This window comes from Strigops habroptila, chromosome 10 (genome assembly GCF_004027225.2).
Source record: "Strigops habroptila isolate Jane chromosome 10, bStrHab1.2.pri, whole genome shotgun sequence".
Classification (NCBI taxonomy): Eukaryota; Metazoa; Chordata; class Aves; order Psittaciformes; family Psittacidae; genus Strigops; species Strigops habroptila.
The window spans coordinates 33,863,753-33,878,228 of NC_046359.1; the positions used below are offsets into that span (position 1 = coordinate 33,863,753).

The window sequence follows — 14,476 nt, forward strand, 5'->3', positions numbered from 1 at the left end:
GAAGTTGCTCTCTACTGTGAGGGTGGTGAGGCACTGGAACAGGCTCCTCAAGGAAGCTGAGGCTTCCCTATCCTTGGAATTGTTCAAGGCCAGGTTGGACAGGGCTTGGAGCAACCTGCTCTAGTGGAAGGTGTCCCTGCCCAAGGCAGGGGTTGGATGGTCTTAAGGCCCCTTCCAACCCAAACCATTCTATGATTCTACTACTGATATGAATGCAAAAATGGAATTAAAGAGTATGAATGAAGCATCACCAAAACTTTTTTTCAGTATCTGTGTGACCGTAAGAACTGTTACAAGCAGTCAGGCTGCAGGTTTGCAAAGGCAAATGCCATCTCTGACACTGGCTACTAAGAAAAGGATCCTTCCACTTGCAGCTTTCTGTATAAGAGGCTTCTTGAATCAGGACTGTAAATAGACTACTGCATTAAGGAACCAGTGAACAATGTATTCTGCAAGAATTCATCCAATCTTTCTTTAACCTTTTGCATACTCCTGGCCTTCATAACATTTATTCATGCATCCTATTACCACCATTTATTCAGGTACTACATGAAAAATACCTCCTCTTGCTTGTTCTATACGCAGCACCCATTAACTTCACAGCTGCTTCCCACTGCTCTTCAATGTGCATTTTTATAGACCTCGAAGTCCTACCATCAGGCAGAATAAAGAATCTTTGTCTGTTTAGTTTTTCCTAGTATAGAAACTGTTCCATTTTTTTATTTCCCTACCAAACAGAAAATCTAAGCCCTGGACAAAAGCATATTGCCTACAATGGTCTGCATATAAGTAAGCAGTAAACAGGATCTAGAGCAGAGGTAAACCCAGGCTATTTTATTCATCTCTTCCAAAGACTGAATGACCTTCAGACACCATAGTACTGTTCTTAACCAAACATCAGGCATGATTCTGCCTGATTCAGATTTTCCACAATACAATGTTTGGTATTTTGCTTCCCATACATATGATGCAGATTGCTTTTAGACAAAAATAGATCTTTCCTGTGCAGAACGACTCCCTTTGTTTTTCACAGTTCACATTCATTGTCTGCTGCAGTAAAAGAAGGATTATAGCTGTCCTGGGTATTTCAGGAGGACATGTTTGGGTGGGGTTTTGGTTGTGGTTTGTGGTTTGGTATTTTTGTAAGGGATTTTTTTGGAGGGTGGAGTGAGGATGTTTTGTTTTAAAAATTAACCACTACACTGAAGGCATTACATAGTTGTACTCATCTTACCTTTAGGTGTATTCTCAGAGTGATCTCTCTCTGGCCCATCTGGGATGTTTAGCTGTGAGATCTCCTCTGCGCTCAGTCTGAGCCAGGCGTGGTTGGGGGTTTCTTGATCTTCTGAGGCAAGGGAATATTCCAGCTCACAAGGAGATTCAAAATTGCAGTCAAATACTGGAAAAAGAAAACAGACATAGAACATATCAGGTTAATCAAAATCAGCTTCCTCTGTGCTTGAAGGTGTGTATACATACTCATTTTATACTTCAGCAAGTTCTTCTCCATAATGAGGTAGAAAGAAATGGAGGAAGTCCATAAACAGACAGGCAAAAATGTGTCTGAAATGGGCTGCACAGAGAGGTTTGTTATGGAGGTAGCAGCAAATCAAGAGGAAGACCCAAGAGCCAGTAGTTCCCTTCAGGATAGATTAAAAGGGCAGTGCAGGCTGAAGTGGGGAAAGGCATCATCTAGAGTGAAAGGGAAATAGCTTTGTTGATAAAATGGCACAGAAAGCCAGTCTTCTTGGGGACGCTGGTGCAGATTCAACCAGAACCATTACAGTGCAAAGACTACTAACATGCTTCACAGCATGTTCCATCTCAGCGAGCACAGGACTCTGCAAAGCAAGTCATAAATCCTTGGCATATGGGACATGCTGGTAGCCATAGGGACTGGACCCTGCAAAGCAACCTTCTGACCCCTGGGGTCTGAAATGCTTCACCAAGCCAGCAGAAGCTTGATCTGCTGCTGCAAAGCTTCAGTCTCCAAGCAGCGCAGGCAGCATCTGCCTCCAACACCGCCCTTTCTTTTTGAGATGCTTCTCTTTCAGAAACCAATTACCCTGCTGGTGCTGCTATGATTCACTTCCCAGTGTCCAATTTACCATCACACCATAACTCTAGTTGCTTAACACAACATGCAGTGGTAACCTGCACGGATTTTACTTGTAATTGGCAGGATTGCTAAATTTTCTGGAATGTCCAGTACACATTTACTTTTGTCACCACAGCCAGGAGTCAACAACAATATTCAGTAACAGAAACTATTTCTGACCTAACTCAATGTTTATGAAAAGGCTAGATCCATTTGAAAAAGCCCAGCAAAAAAATCCAGCTCTTCCTTGGAATTTTCTACTGTCCTGCCACAGCTATCCAAGTGGAACAAATAATCTGAATCGACATTAGTAGAATTAACTAATTTTTTTAAAAAACTTCAATTACATTCTCTATTAAGCATCTAATTTCTTCTTAGTGTGCACAGATTTATGTAGTTCAGCCTGTTCTCCTGGTGATATAACATTTGCTGATCTGAAGGTTAATACTGTTGCCCTCCTACTATAACTTTCCCAGCTAATTTGCCTTTCTAAAAGCAAGCTGGAAAGAGCAGAGTCTATTTTTCCAATTTATATTTGATTTTCTTAATCAGGTGCTTTATCATTCACTCAGCACTTTGAATGCTTCACAACACAATAGAAACCATGAAATGTAAGGAATCCATATACACCACAAGCAGTAACAAGGATTCTATGTATTTCCTTAAATTTGAGAATACCCTCTCCAGGCCTCTATGTTATCAATATAAATTTCACGATACATGAGGCACACTTCAGTTTAGGCAGCAGGGAACAGTGGGTATAGCCATGCTATACAGTTTTCTACTGCAATATCACAAAAAACCTTAGACCACTGATTTCTAGTCCCTTAGATGATCTTTAAAAAAAGAAAAATAAACCACACTTTTTTTAACCCTGTAAAGTATTAAGAGTCTATTAAACTTTGTGGCAAAGCCTAAATGGACAAAAGAGCAATCAAACTCTCAACTACAGAAGATACAGTATCATTACTGCATAGTTTACTCATGGGGAACACCTTGAGTAGCACGTGCTTTAAGGCACTAACTAGATGATCTTAAGGTCCTTTCCAACTCTAACCATCCTATGATTCTATGAAATACAGCTCACGCCAGGACAATGGAAGGCCCAGGCCAAGATCAACACGTGGCAAGAGCAGTCATTTCAAATCAACTATTTAATTCTTCATGGGCTTCTCTCCCCCATCAGTCTCCTATTTTCATGAGCTTTCCAGCAGTTGCTGCTTGCTTCCACGCCTCTCCCATCCAGCTGCTGGGAACAGAAGCCTTTGTGCTCCCTTACCCTCTTGCCCCCAAGCAGAGAAGCCCTTCATGGATATCCACAAGGCACTCTCATTTTCCTTCTCCACCCCTGACAGCCTGATTACAACGCCTACAAGCACTCAATAGCCAGCTCAGCTCCCCCATTCAGTCTCACTTTCCAGAACCTCCTGCTCAAAAGAGAGCTATCAATCAGTTGTGGAGCCCTTAACACAGCAGGCCTCTGACCTACAACTGGGACAACTTAATTGGGGTATGTGATTAAATAACAGTCGTCACATTTAGCGTTATGACCCCTGCAGACAACTAAAGCCTCAGACCGAAGGGGAGAAAATAAAGGAAAAAGGCAAGTAGCAATACCATTTCCTTTCCTTGCAATGAATAGCATACAGAGAAGTGGATGTGATCTAACATGCCTCTTGTGATCAAGCTGAATGGCCTTTACAACAGGTTAATCCTTGCAAGAGGAGGAGACCATACATCTGAAAGTGTCTGTGATTTAATGAAAACATACTTGCATCTTTAGCAGAACTTGATAGTGCCTCCACATCACCAGAATATTTGCACGTATCTTCATGAACTCTTATTTAAATGAGTCTTGCATCAGGCTATTTCAATGCTATTATCCTACTCAGTACAAAGAAAGGATGACAAAGAAATGTTATCTGATGCAACACAGCAAAATCTGCACAAACAGCATCCAGTCTTCCAAGCCTAACGTTAACTTCCTACCCCCAGGCTTTCCTTCTTTCACAATGTCCTTCACTACTGACAATGTAATATACTTTATAAAAAAAGCATTATATGGAATACATACATTTTTTTTCAGTGATAAGCTGCTCTTGGTGTGGTAACTGCTACAAGACCATATAAACCAGATTTGCAAATACAGAACCTACAATATTTGAATTGCTGCCACAAATCACCTGCCGTTTTTTATGCCTTCGCATAAAAAAACCCCCAAAAAGGTCTTTTGCCTTCCTTTTTTTACCTTGGTCTTACATGTTTAAATGCAACACTCAGTTTACTTTGCCCTTGCCTGGCTAAGCACATAAAGCAGCAGCTGTGTGCCTTTGGAAGCTGAATAAAAGCCATTCTGCCTTTCCTGAAGAAGGGCAAACACTGCAGGAAAGGTAATTAAATCTAACAAAACTTTTAGTGATTGTTTTTTAAACCTACTACCAATATAAATTGACTAGATACAGAGCTTTAGGACTTCAGTAGCATGCCCTGTCAGTAAAGTGTGTGGCGGGGGTGTGTGATTTCTGGTGGGTTTTTTTAAAGAGCTGTCACAGAGATTTATATCCACCACATGCATTTATGCCACAACTGTATTGACATTATAGATCCAAAAGGCTTAATTCCTCTATATAAGGAATTTAAGTGCCAGTAAATTGCAAAGTCTGTTTTTAAATATATTGCAAAAAACCCCAACTCCTTGTCCAACAATCTTTAGCATTTGCAACCACTGGACTTTAGAGAGACAGAACAGCTTATTTATTAGAAATCTATTTTTTCTTCATTACGTTACGCCTTTAAAGAGGAAACAAAAGCGACGCTTATAATCAAATTAATATAAACACCAGTTTAAAAAAGGCTGCAGATATCAATCATTTCAGTTTCTGGTATGTATGAAGATACAGGAAACCAATCATAGACTGGGAAGTAAATTAAGCTACTATCTGATTGAAAAGACAGCGGGATCTGTGTGTGTCTGATGACATTAGAGTCTTGTGAGTGCTTCAATTTATTTCTTTTTAATCAACGTCTAACAGCAATGATTTGTGCACAAACAACTGAAATATCTGGTGACTCCATCTGTTTCAATTAAACTGATTAGAGTTTTCTAATAAACAAATTACTTAAAATAGTAGTATAAATAATACACCAACATACAGTAATCTGCTTTTACATTGCTGCAGGTCAGATTATGGATCATTCGCCCTTTGGATCCTCTTAGATCATTTGTGTAACCACACATCACAGAAAGATGCCTTATTCAAAATGAAAAGAATCTAATTTAAGGAGAGCTATAAAAAGCCTGTTCTTGTTAAAAAACTATTCTGATTATCCTTTCTTCAGCTGCCCAACAACAAACTAGGTTTGTTTTAAACCACATCTCCTTTCAACCACAAGAATCTCACCAGCAGGTAATTTCCTCTTAGACTGCTCCTTTCTAGTTCTATATGTGGCTGACTTAAGAGTCCTTTTCACTCCTGGTCTACCAACTCCTACAAATCACTTCTCCTCCATTGCTCTCAGCTGCTCACCCTGGAGTGGTTTTCTCAGTGCAACAGACAAGGGAGCAGGTAGAGGTTCTCTGTTCTCAGAACAACCATCTTAGAGACTTCCTAACTGGCAGCTCATCAGCTTAAACATGACTAATTTGTACGACATCTGGAGACACAAATGCACAATGCAGAGGTCACACCAATCAAAACAGCATCACAATTTCCCTCAAGCACACACCTCCTCCAGTGGCAGCAATTGCAGAAGCAGCGTACAGGATGCCTTTTTTTCATACAAATATTGACAGACATTCCTTGTGGAGGAGACATAATTTAAACTGTATACTAGAGACGTGCTCTGCTGAGTGAGCTTTGAGACCTCCATCAAAACCCACTAACCTCTATTATACTCATGTTATAAGACCTATAAGCTTTTAATTTATGACAGGGAAATGACAAATTGATTTGCCAGTTATTAATCCTAGGGACAGAGCCAGTTCCTAAAGCCTTCCCCATTCCCTCTGGGTAGAAAAGGGCACAGGGCATTCAATCTAAGCATTTCAATTGCCTCATCAGGCTCTTCTGAACTTCTGCCCGCCAGTACAGGGGTACACATGTGGGGTGATACATGGAAGCCTGCAGAGACAAGTATTTCTCTGTGAAAATGGACCATAAATAGGAGACTGTGCTCTCTTCCTGTCAGCTCACCAGCCTGCTCAATACCCAGGAGGACACGAAATACAGGCCAGACCCTTGGAAGTGAGCACTACACCCACGAACACAAGGTGAAACTCTCTGCAAATGGATCCCTAGTGCCACCTTTACCCCGTGCAGCTCAAGGTGCAGCAGCAATGTAAAAATGAGCAAATCCACCACAGCATCGAAGGGCACCAAAAATAAACCCCCCAAAAAAAAAAAAAAAAAAAACAAAAATCCCACAGGGAAAGGGAAAAAGGTGTCAGCAGTCATGAAAATCAGAGAGGAAAAACAATTGCAAGGTTTAACTGGTTCCTTCAGAGAAAACAAGCCCGAAGAGACATTTTCATCTACTTTCTTCCATTATCCAGCACTAAGCAAGAGCAAACCATTTTAAGCGACAGTATGACACATGTATCCCTGCCAGGCACCCCAAGCCTTACTACCCCTAGCAAATGCCTGCACCAACATAACTGCCTGGTGTTTGGGTTGCTGCTCTGGGAGGTGACAAACATGAGAGCAGCAACATGGCGTGGTAGGGCAGGCGAGGAACTGGGGAGCCCCACGGCTTTGGGGTCCATCCTGCCTGATGCACCTCAGCGACCTGCAAGTGAGGCAGTGAGGAGAGCAGCCGGGCAGCACACCAACCCCTCTGCTGCCCTGAAACACAGCCTGGGCTCACCAGGGACTCCTTTTAATTTAAAGCTACTTAACACGTTATCTTACTGCTCTGCAGCCTTCCTCCTCACCATTACTCTCCATGTACACTCACCCGGCCTCGAGTTACTGACGGGAGCACCGCCGCTCCCTCACGATGCTGATGCGATGTGCCTCTTCCCCCTCACGCCGCCCCAGCGGCCATTTTGTGACCCTGCAGGGCGGGCGAGGCGCAGAGCCCTGTGCTGTGTCTGCTACCGCTGCCCAGAACCTCTTCCCTACCTCCTCGCTTCCTGGAGACCCTCCAGCTTCTGCGGGGCTGGGGTCGCCCCCGGGCTGGGCTGGGAAGGGAAGGGCGGCGGGAGGCGGGCCGGCCCTCCCCTTCCCTCGCAGGTGCGCGCCCCCAGCGCTCCTCCCTCAGAGCTCGCTGCGGGACAGGGAGGTTTTAACGCGGCGCCCGGGGGGTACCGCGGGATGGCTGAGGCTGGAAGGGACCGCTGGAATCATCTAGTGCAACCTCCCTGCTTAAACAAGTTCACCTAAAGCAAACACTCAGGACTGTGTCCACGCCGCTCTTGAGTATCTCCAGGAAGGAGACTCCACAACCTCTTCCAATGCTTGGTCACCTTCACAGTAGAGAAGTTCTTCCTCATGTTCAGGTGGAACTTCCTGTGTTTTAGGTTATACCTGTTGCCTCTCTTCCCATTGCCTGGCACCAGCGAGAGGAGTCTGGCCCCATCCTTTTGACACCATCCCTTCAGATACTTAATCACATGGATCAGATCCCCTCTGAGCCTTCTCTTCTCCAGGCTGAACAGCCCCAGCTTGGGTTTCCCTTGGAAGGGGCTATTAGATTGCATTGGGAAGAAAAAACGTTTCAGAGGAGCAGTACCCCACAGGAGGCATCATTTTACCAGGAATCACCCCCAGGATCAGCGCTCAGGCCTCGGTACAGAGCGCAGGGCAAGCTGCCTGTCTCCCTGGGGAGCACAGGGCTCTCCTCGTGCCACAAGGGTTTAAATTAATCCTCCGGGGAGTGAGCCACAGCTGGATGGGCCACTTAGAGAGAGCGACAATAATGCAACCATTCATTTATTTGTTAAGAGAATCTGTAAAGTGACAGCATATACTTTATATCTACCCAGCTCCTCAGTTTGCACCAGGGACTGAATCACCAAAATCTTTGACAGCTGCTTTGTTCAGTAGAAATCAAGCTACAAAGAAGAGGGCCAGGACTCCTTTATCAATCAATTATAAGCACAGTCTTTCAAGACAGCTACAAAGAGAGGTGTGAGGAGGGGGTGTTGGGAGAGCAACCAGCAATAACTCTCATCTTCATTCCTCCGGCTCTAAGAAGTGACAGGGCTCATCCTCCACACAAGAAATATTTGTCCACCAAGTCTCCCATGCATGCAGCAAAACGATAGAGAAAAGCGCATTTCTAATGCCAGTCCTGGCCAAAAGACTGAAGCATTGACTAACAGCGATTGTTAGAAAACATGCTCCAGTTGGCGCAAAACAGCGGTTGGATGAACTGTCATGTTTTGACAATTCGTACAAGGGACCTCTTCCATGAAGTCTGAGAGATCTCTAGAGAAAATGAATACTTGAGAGACAGGGAGAAAAGTAATTTGTTGTCTTACTGGATGTTATTTTATTATTGAAGAAATGTTAAGCTGTCATTGGCATATTATCTGCAGACGAAAGAGGATATAAGGAAAAGAGTAACTTGAAAGAAAGTAAAAATTTCTCCCGAATAAGATTTTTTTCTTCTTTCTTGCTTAGTACAGCCTTCAGTTTAGCTAGGCAGATGCTGCTTTTCCTGTGATTTTCCTCCCCCTGGATTTCAGCACCATTGCACATGGCAAAAATACCATCTAACTGTTAAACAAGAATTCTTGCATATGTATATTGGGTCACAGCATCTGCTATTTTATATGGAGCAATTCTATTAATCTGGTGTGAATAACTGCTGTTAATAGAAGTCTTGCCCCATTATATTCATAACATTATCTCTAAAACTATGTGAGAGTACTTCTAAGATTGCAAAAAGGATGTGTTTGAATTAAGGCGGTACATCACTTTTGCAACATCTTTACTAAGAAAGCACTGATTAATTTTTCCTCTGTGACAGAGTATTATTCTCCTCATTGCTCTCCTGACTTTATCTCACCTTCCAAACAGAAACTTGTCGTAACAATTAGTTCATATCCATGCATCTCACTATTGCCATGCTGAGCCAAGTATAGTGATAGCTTCATCATTCTGAAGATGTCAGTGTTAGTCTGATTTGTTGCAGATTTATAAAACAAGTAGTCATGGGAACCTAACTGTAGTACAAATTCATCTGGCTGGTGCCCTCTTTCTCTCCATCTTCCCTTTTGTTTGCTGTTCAAACCCATTGAGTTTCATGTCAGCAGTATCTATCTGGTATCCAACTCACATGAATGAAATGGGATTTTGAATGCATCCACACGAATACTTGAATTCAGCAAGTTGCACACAACCTACCAGAGAAAAATACCTAATAATCTGACACCTCACTGAGCAACTGCCGTGCCACTAAGCATCAAATATGCAGCAAGAATGAACCCAAATTATTCCACAGTTAAATCACTCCAACACATTTTAATTATTCTTTTTTAGCAAACTCAATTCAGGAAATCATGAACTCATCACAGATAACATTCTATTAGAAAGTGTAAAAAAAAATAATCAAACCCAACAACCCTGTCAAATTAGTTTTCTGAAGACATAGAGCTGAATGAAATTATTAATAAATTGTTAATAGAGGCCATCCTTTGGATTAGGCTTTTAGTACCTATTAAATCAAAGCTGTGAATAATTATGCATTCTTGAAGGTATGTGCTCCTCCTCTGCTGAACTCACCTTTCATAGACATTTTAAAGCACACCAGTCATTTGGGAGCTGGATCTGCAGTTTTCCCTGGAGTTTTATTCCCAGTTAAGTTTAGCATCCAAACCACCACTACTCCCTAAACTTTCCTGTACTTTCCTAAACAGCTTGAGAGAGATACTTCTATATTTTGCACAAAGCTGGTTCAGAACAGTGACATAAGAAGAGTTAAAAAGCAAAAGCCATCTCCTATTTCCCAAATGGTCCAACATGGCAAGCCTTATGCCTGTTGTTCTCAAGAAACATGTTCTTCTTTCAAAACAGAATTTAGATGGGCTGAATTGCATTTGGGTTTTTTCCAGTCAGTAACACTTTCTGCCATACCCTGCTGGGATCATGCTCCAGGTTCAGGGTTGTTGGCTGGCCTGGAGTAAAGTAGAGGATGGGACAGGGATGGGTACATTAACTGCATGAAAGCTTCCAGGCTTTAAGGGGCACCCATCGTCTGGAACCTCTGTTACAGAAGCTTAATGGATTTTATGCAGTGGACAATTGATTTCTTATACAACACCTATATAGAAGAGAAAATTAATATTCAACCAACCAGGACAAGAAATGAAATATGTGGCTGGGTGCAGTTAATCATGTAAGCCCCAGGACAGAGTTCCATCAGTGCTGCAAATGGGAGATTAATACGCTACTGTAAGTCCACATATGCAGAATGCATTAAAAGTTTGTTCTAGCCACAGGAAATAGTCTGAGTGTACTTCAAGGAGAACAAAAGAAAACACAAAAATATGGAGATTTAAAGAGTCCTCCTGCCCTGAAGGTTGAATTCCCAGATAATTTTGACTTCATGTGGTTTTTTAAGACTTCTATTTTCTGAAAAGCAGATGGATTTTGCATCTCTGAGATGGTAGATGATTAATCAATGCTTGGATAGAGATGAACCTAGAAACCTCTAGACAAAATAGACAAAAAGTCTTATGAATGCATCACTCTCAAGTATCCTGTTTGCCAGTTGATTATCTTTCGGGATTGCTGCATATAGTTTCAAAGATCTGATGAAGCACTGCTCCTGCCAGAACTACTAGAGGCAGTCTGTCAGAACTTTTAATTCTGAGCGAAGGAGCAGAAAACTTAATTTGGCAGAGGAAGAGGGACCCTCCATGTCAATTTACTCAGCCTTTCAATCAGAGAGATTTCTCCAATAGCAGAACATAGGGAAAAAGTAATTAAGACAACTAATATTGCCCCACTTCAGCAGTGTCAGCCAGTTAATGAGATGGGTCCCATCAGATGATTAGGCAAACAAAGTTTTGATAGAACTTTTATCGAGGGCTCTGTAATCACAGTCACACTGGGAGCAGTGAGGAAAGCTTCTGGCAGAAAACACTTAGTAGTGTTTTCCTTCACACGGTAGTGAAGGACTGCTGGGTTTTATTTCTGCTAATGCTTTATTGTGTGATTTTGGATTAACCACTCAATCAGAGGGCAGGGGTAGTCCTGGGACAAGGTTACTCGCCTAGAGCTTGGATGGTCTAACTTTGTCTTCTGCTTTGCTCTGCTGAGCCCCTGCATGACTTTCACAGAGCTGCTTAGATCCAGAGCCAATAATGAGCTGCTGAAAGGCACTGTCCACCCCTATCATGCTCATAGCAGTTCTGGACAGAAACCTAGATCCCTGGGAAGTTTACTAATAGGCATTCAGGTGGATATAAGCTGCAAGAATGCAGAGGAATAGAGAATAGAAGTTTTAAGAATTGTCCTCTTAGGCCACTGCCACCCCTTTAATTTAAAGGAGATTCTGCCAACTTTTGGAAATGTTCGAGTGCAAAGATAGAAAAAAAAAAACAGATTACTGCTGCCCCTCTTCAAGATTCTCCGGTAGTTTCAAGGTACCTGCCCTAAATTACACCTACTGAGGGAGAAAACAGTTTAGACCTGTCCTGAGTGAAGACTGTATTTTGTGTAACAAATCCTCATCAAAATCCTGCATTTCCTTGCAAAACAGATGGTTGGGATATGGTAGAATTTGGTCTTGTGCAACCAGCTAAAATCATAATAAATCATTTCTGCTTAGATGAGGTACATTTATCTCCATGTGATGCTGTCAGATGGAATCAATGCTTTTAGGTTTTAAGAACAAAGGCTTCCCTTAGTATAGTACCACTGAGAAACTGAAAGAGTTTAGGCTAAATTAAAAATCATTCTTGCAACTTCTGAGAAAAACAAGTGAGGAAAAAAGGATTGTATTACTGTCCCTTCCAAAATGAAATTGGTGTGTCCTCATCATTCAAGCTGATACAACAGCTAGAAGCAGATATTGTATGCCAATGGAAAGAATATATATTGCACACATAAAAGGCTGCAACATAAATTTGAAGAAATATGGGGCTTCTTCATATAGGTAGGTCAAACTTTTCCCTCAAGCAGATAATTACAGGCTTGGGGTGAGTAAATCTTATTAGCCTCTCAGCACCTTATCTCCCCTCATAGAGACTGGTAGTAGATATATAGTAGATATATCCTACTTCAGCCACTTTCTGGATTGCATGTTAGATATTGCCTTATGCAGTCCAGTCGTAACTGTGACCATCGTATTTCACAGTGGAATGGCTATGGATAGTCAGTAAATAGGTCATACCAGAGAACAGATGAAAACAGATTCCCACATTTTGTAAGGGATGGGAGTTACAAAAGGAGATGGCAAGAAAAAGTCAGTTTGGTACACAGCTCTCTTTATAGTAACACTGGGTTCCAACACACCACTCAAATATTAGAGCCTGGGAGTCTGGGCCCTTGTTTTTGAGGGATCAGGGCAGGCTGGGGCAGCCCAGGCCATCAGGTACCTCTGAAGAGATAGGGATGGCCAAGGCCACATCAGGTTGGGCTGAAATGGGACTCCTGGGCCTATGGACAGGGTGGGGAAGGCCCCAGGGACAGCTGGTAAAGGGCAGCAGGGCTTATTAGTGCCCTCAGGGGCTGGCAGAATAGATATTTTATCATGCATCATTTGACTTGTGTTGTTTTCCTCCAGTAGTATACCAATATCCACAGGCAGTTACAGCCTCTTGAGGTTAACACATAAATGCTACTCACTGTGTCGTCCTCTATGGGAGAAGAAAGGGGATGTATCTCTCATGACCCAGGTCAAGTTCCAAGCAGAGTAACCAGGAGGAAGAGGAGGGCTGCTTGCTGGGAGATCCGAAGGGCTCAGACCTTTCATTAAAAAAACAAAAATAAAATCAAAATCAAACATTACCTATGACATAGCTGTTTATATGCTACACATCAAGTGCAAAGATCTGAAACAGCTTTATAGACCATATGCAATATGCACCGATATTCAACTGCTTCTTGGTTGGTTCTTCCTTCCTGATATACGTGTGCTCAGGGAGACAGGAGATTAATTGCTTTACATCACAAAATTATCATCACCTAGAAAAATTGCCAAGTTTAATCTCACATTGATGCTAAGTTCTCTTTGACCTTTCAGCCCCTCAATTTGTTTGGTTTTGGTTTTAAGTTGTATTACCATGAGGAGATCCTGTACATGGAACAGGCAAACGTGTTCTCAGCTTCTGTTCAACGACCCAATGCTTTGGGGGATGAGAATACTACAGTCACCCAGAACAGGCAAAACAGTACAAACCTGCACTAACGCTGCAAGACCAGGATGATATTAGAAGTGCAAAGAGAAACACTACGTGAAATAGCATGCAAGGTCAATAAGCAAAGCAGAATTCTATAAGCTTTGAAAGCACAGATTTTCCCTCTGAATGTGTACGTTGGATTTTCTGAAGATAACTTGAAGGATCTTGAGTATTCTCACCTCATTTTTTGAGGTCCTGAAGGGAAAGGTAGGATTTAACTTTGTAGAAATACAGGCAGGCAAAACTTGTGTTTGAGAGGTTGGTTTAATGGAAGAAAATAAAGCCGTGGGTTGCTGATATGTTCTTATTTCTCACGGAAGCTATAAAGAATTTGTTGTTCAGAAAGAAAATAAAAAGCACATTTTTGATCTGTTAAATACTGTTTTTCTCCAGTGAGAATACTACAGTTGCTTGCTTGAATTCTTTCAGTTTAGGTGCAACACTAAGCTCTGCTGCAATAACAGCAAAACAAGTTGGTAATACCTCTCAATAAAGATTAGTAAAACTTCCTGTAACAATAGGAATTAACTAACTTTGGGTAATAATTAATTCAGAGTGTGAAGAACTGTCCTCTTGGATGGATAAACAGTAACGGATAATAAAAGATACAGTTAAGAGGATAATAGTAAACAAGGTAGATGGCTGAAGCCTTGGGGAAAACACTGCTTTGTCTTAAAGCTCTGCTTAGCCCTGCTGCCAGCTTCCACTGAAGAAAACCTGGAAACTTTCAGAGGGACTTGTCAGGAGCTTAAATACCAAGCTTCAGCTGTGCCCTCTCTCATTCTCAGTGCAGTCTCATTTTTAGCACGCTCCTGTAACTGAGTAACGATACCGAAACCAAGAGAGAAAGAACCATTCTTATTAAGAGCTGTAATTCTTGCTCATTGCTTAGAGCAATAATCTTCAAGATAAGAATGGACTTCACGGTGTGTTGCAAGCCATTCTTCAGTGAGAAAAAGTTAATATCCCTAATGGCACAATTAAACCTGGTCTCTATGCTAAGTTATGGTCCAGTAACTAAATATCCC

General features: G+C 42.0%; 1 protein-coding gene across 2 annotated transcripts in view; it reads right to left on the reverse strand.

Annotated features, from left to right (window-relative positions):
- ALK (ALK receptor tyrosine kinase) overlaps positions 1–14,476 on the reverse strand; it is a 312,254-nt gene that overhangs the window by 217,301 nt on the left and 80,477 nt on the right. For both annotated transcript variants that reach the window (XM_030499619.1, XM_030499618.1), the window contains exons 2-3: positions 12,895–13,014; positions 1,235–1,399 (exon numbers count right to left, since the gene is read on the reverse strand). In XM_030499619.1, coding sequence (XP_030355479.1) covers positions 1,235–1,399; positions 12,895–13,014 — 285 coding nt within the window. The remainder of the gene's footprint in view (positions 1–1,234; positions 1,400–12,894; positions 13,015–14,476) is intronic.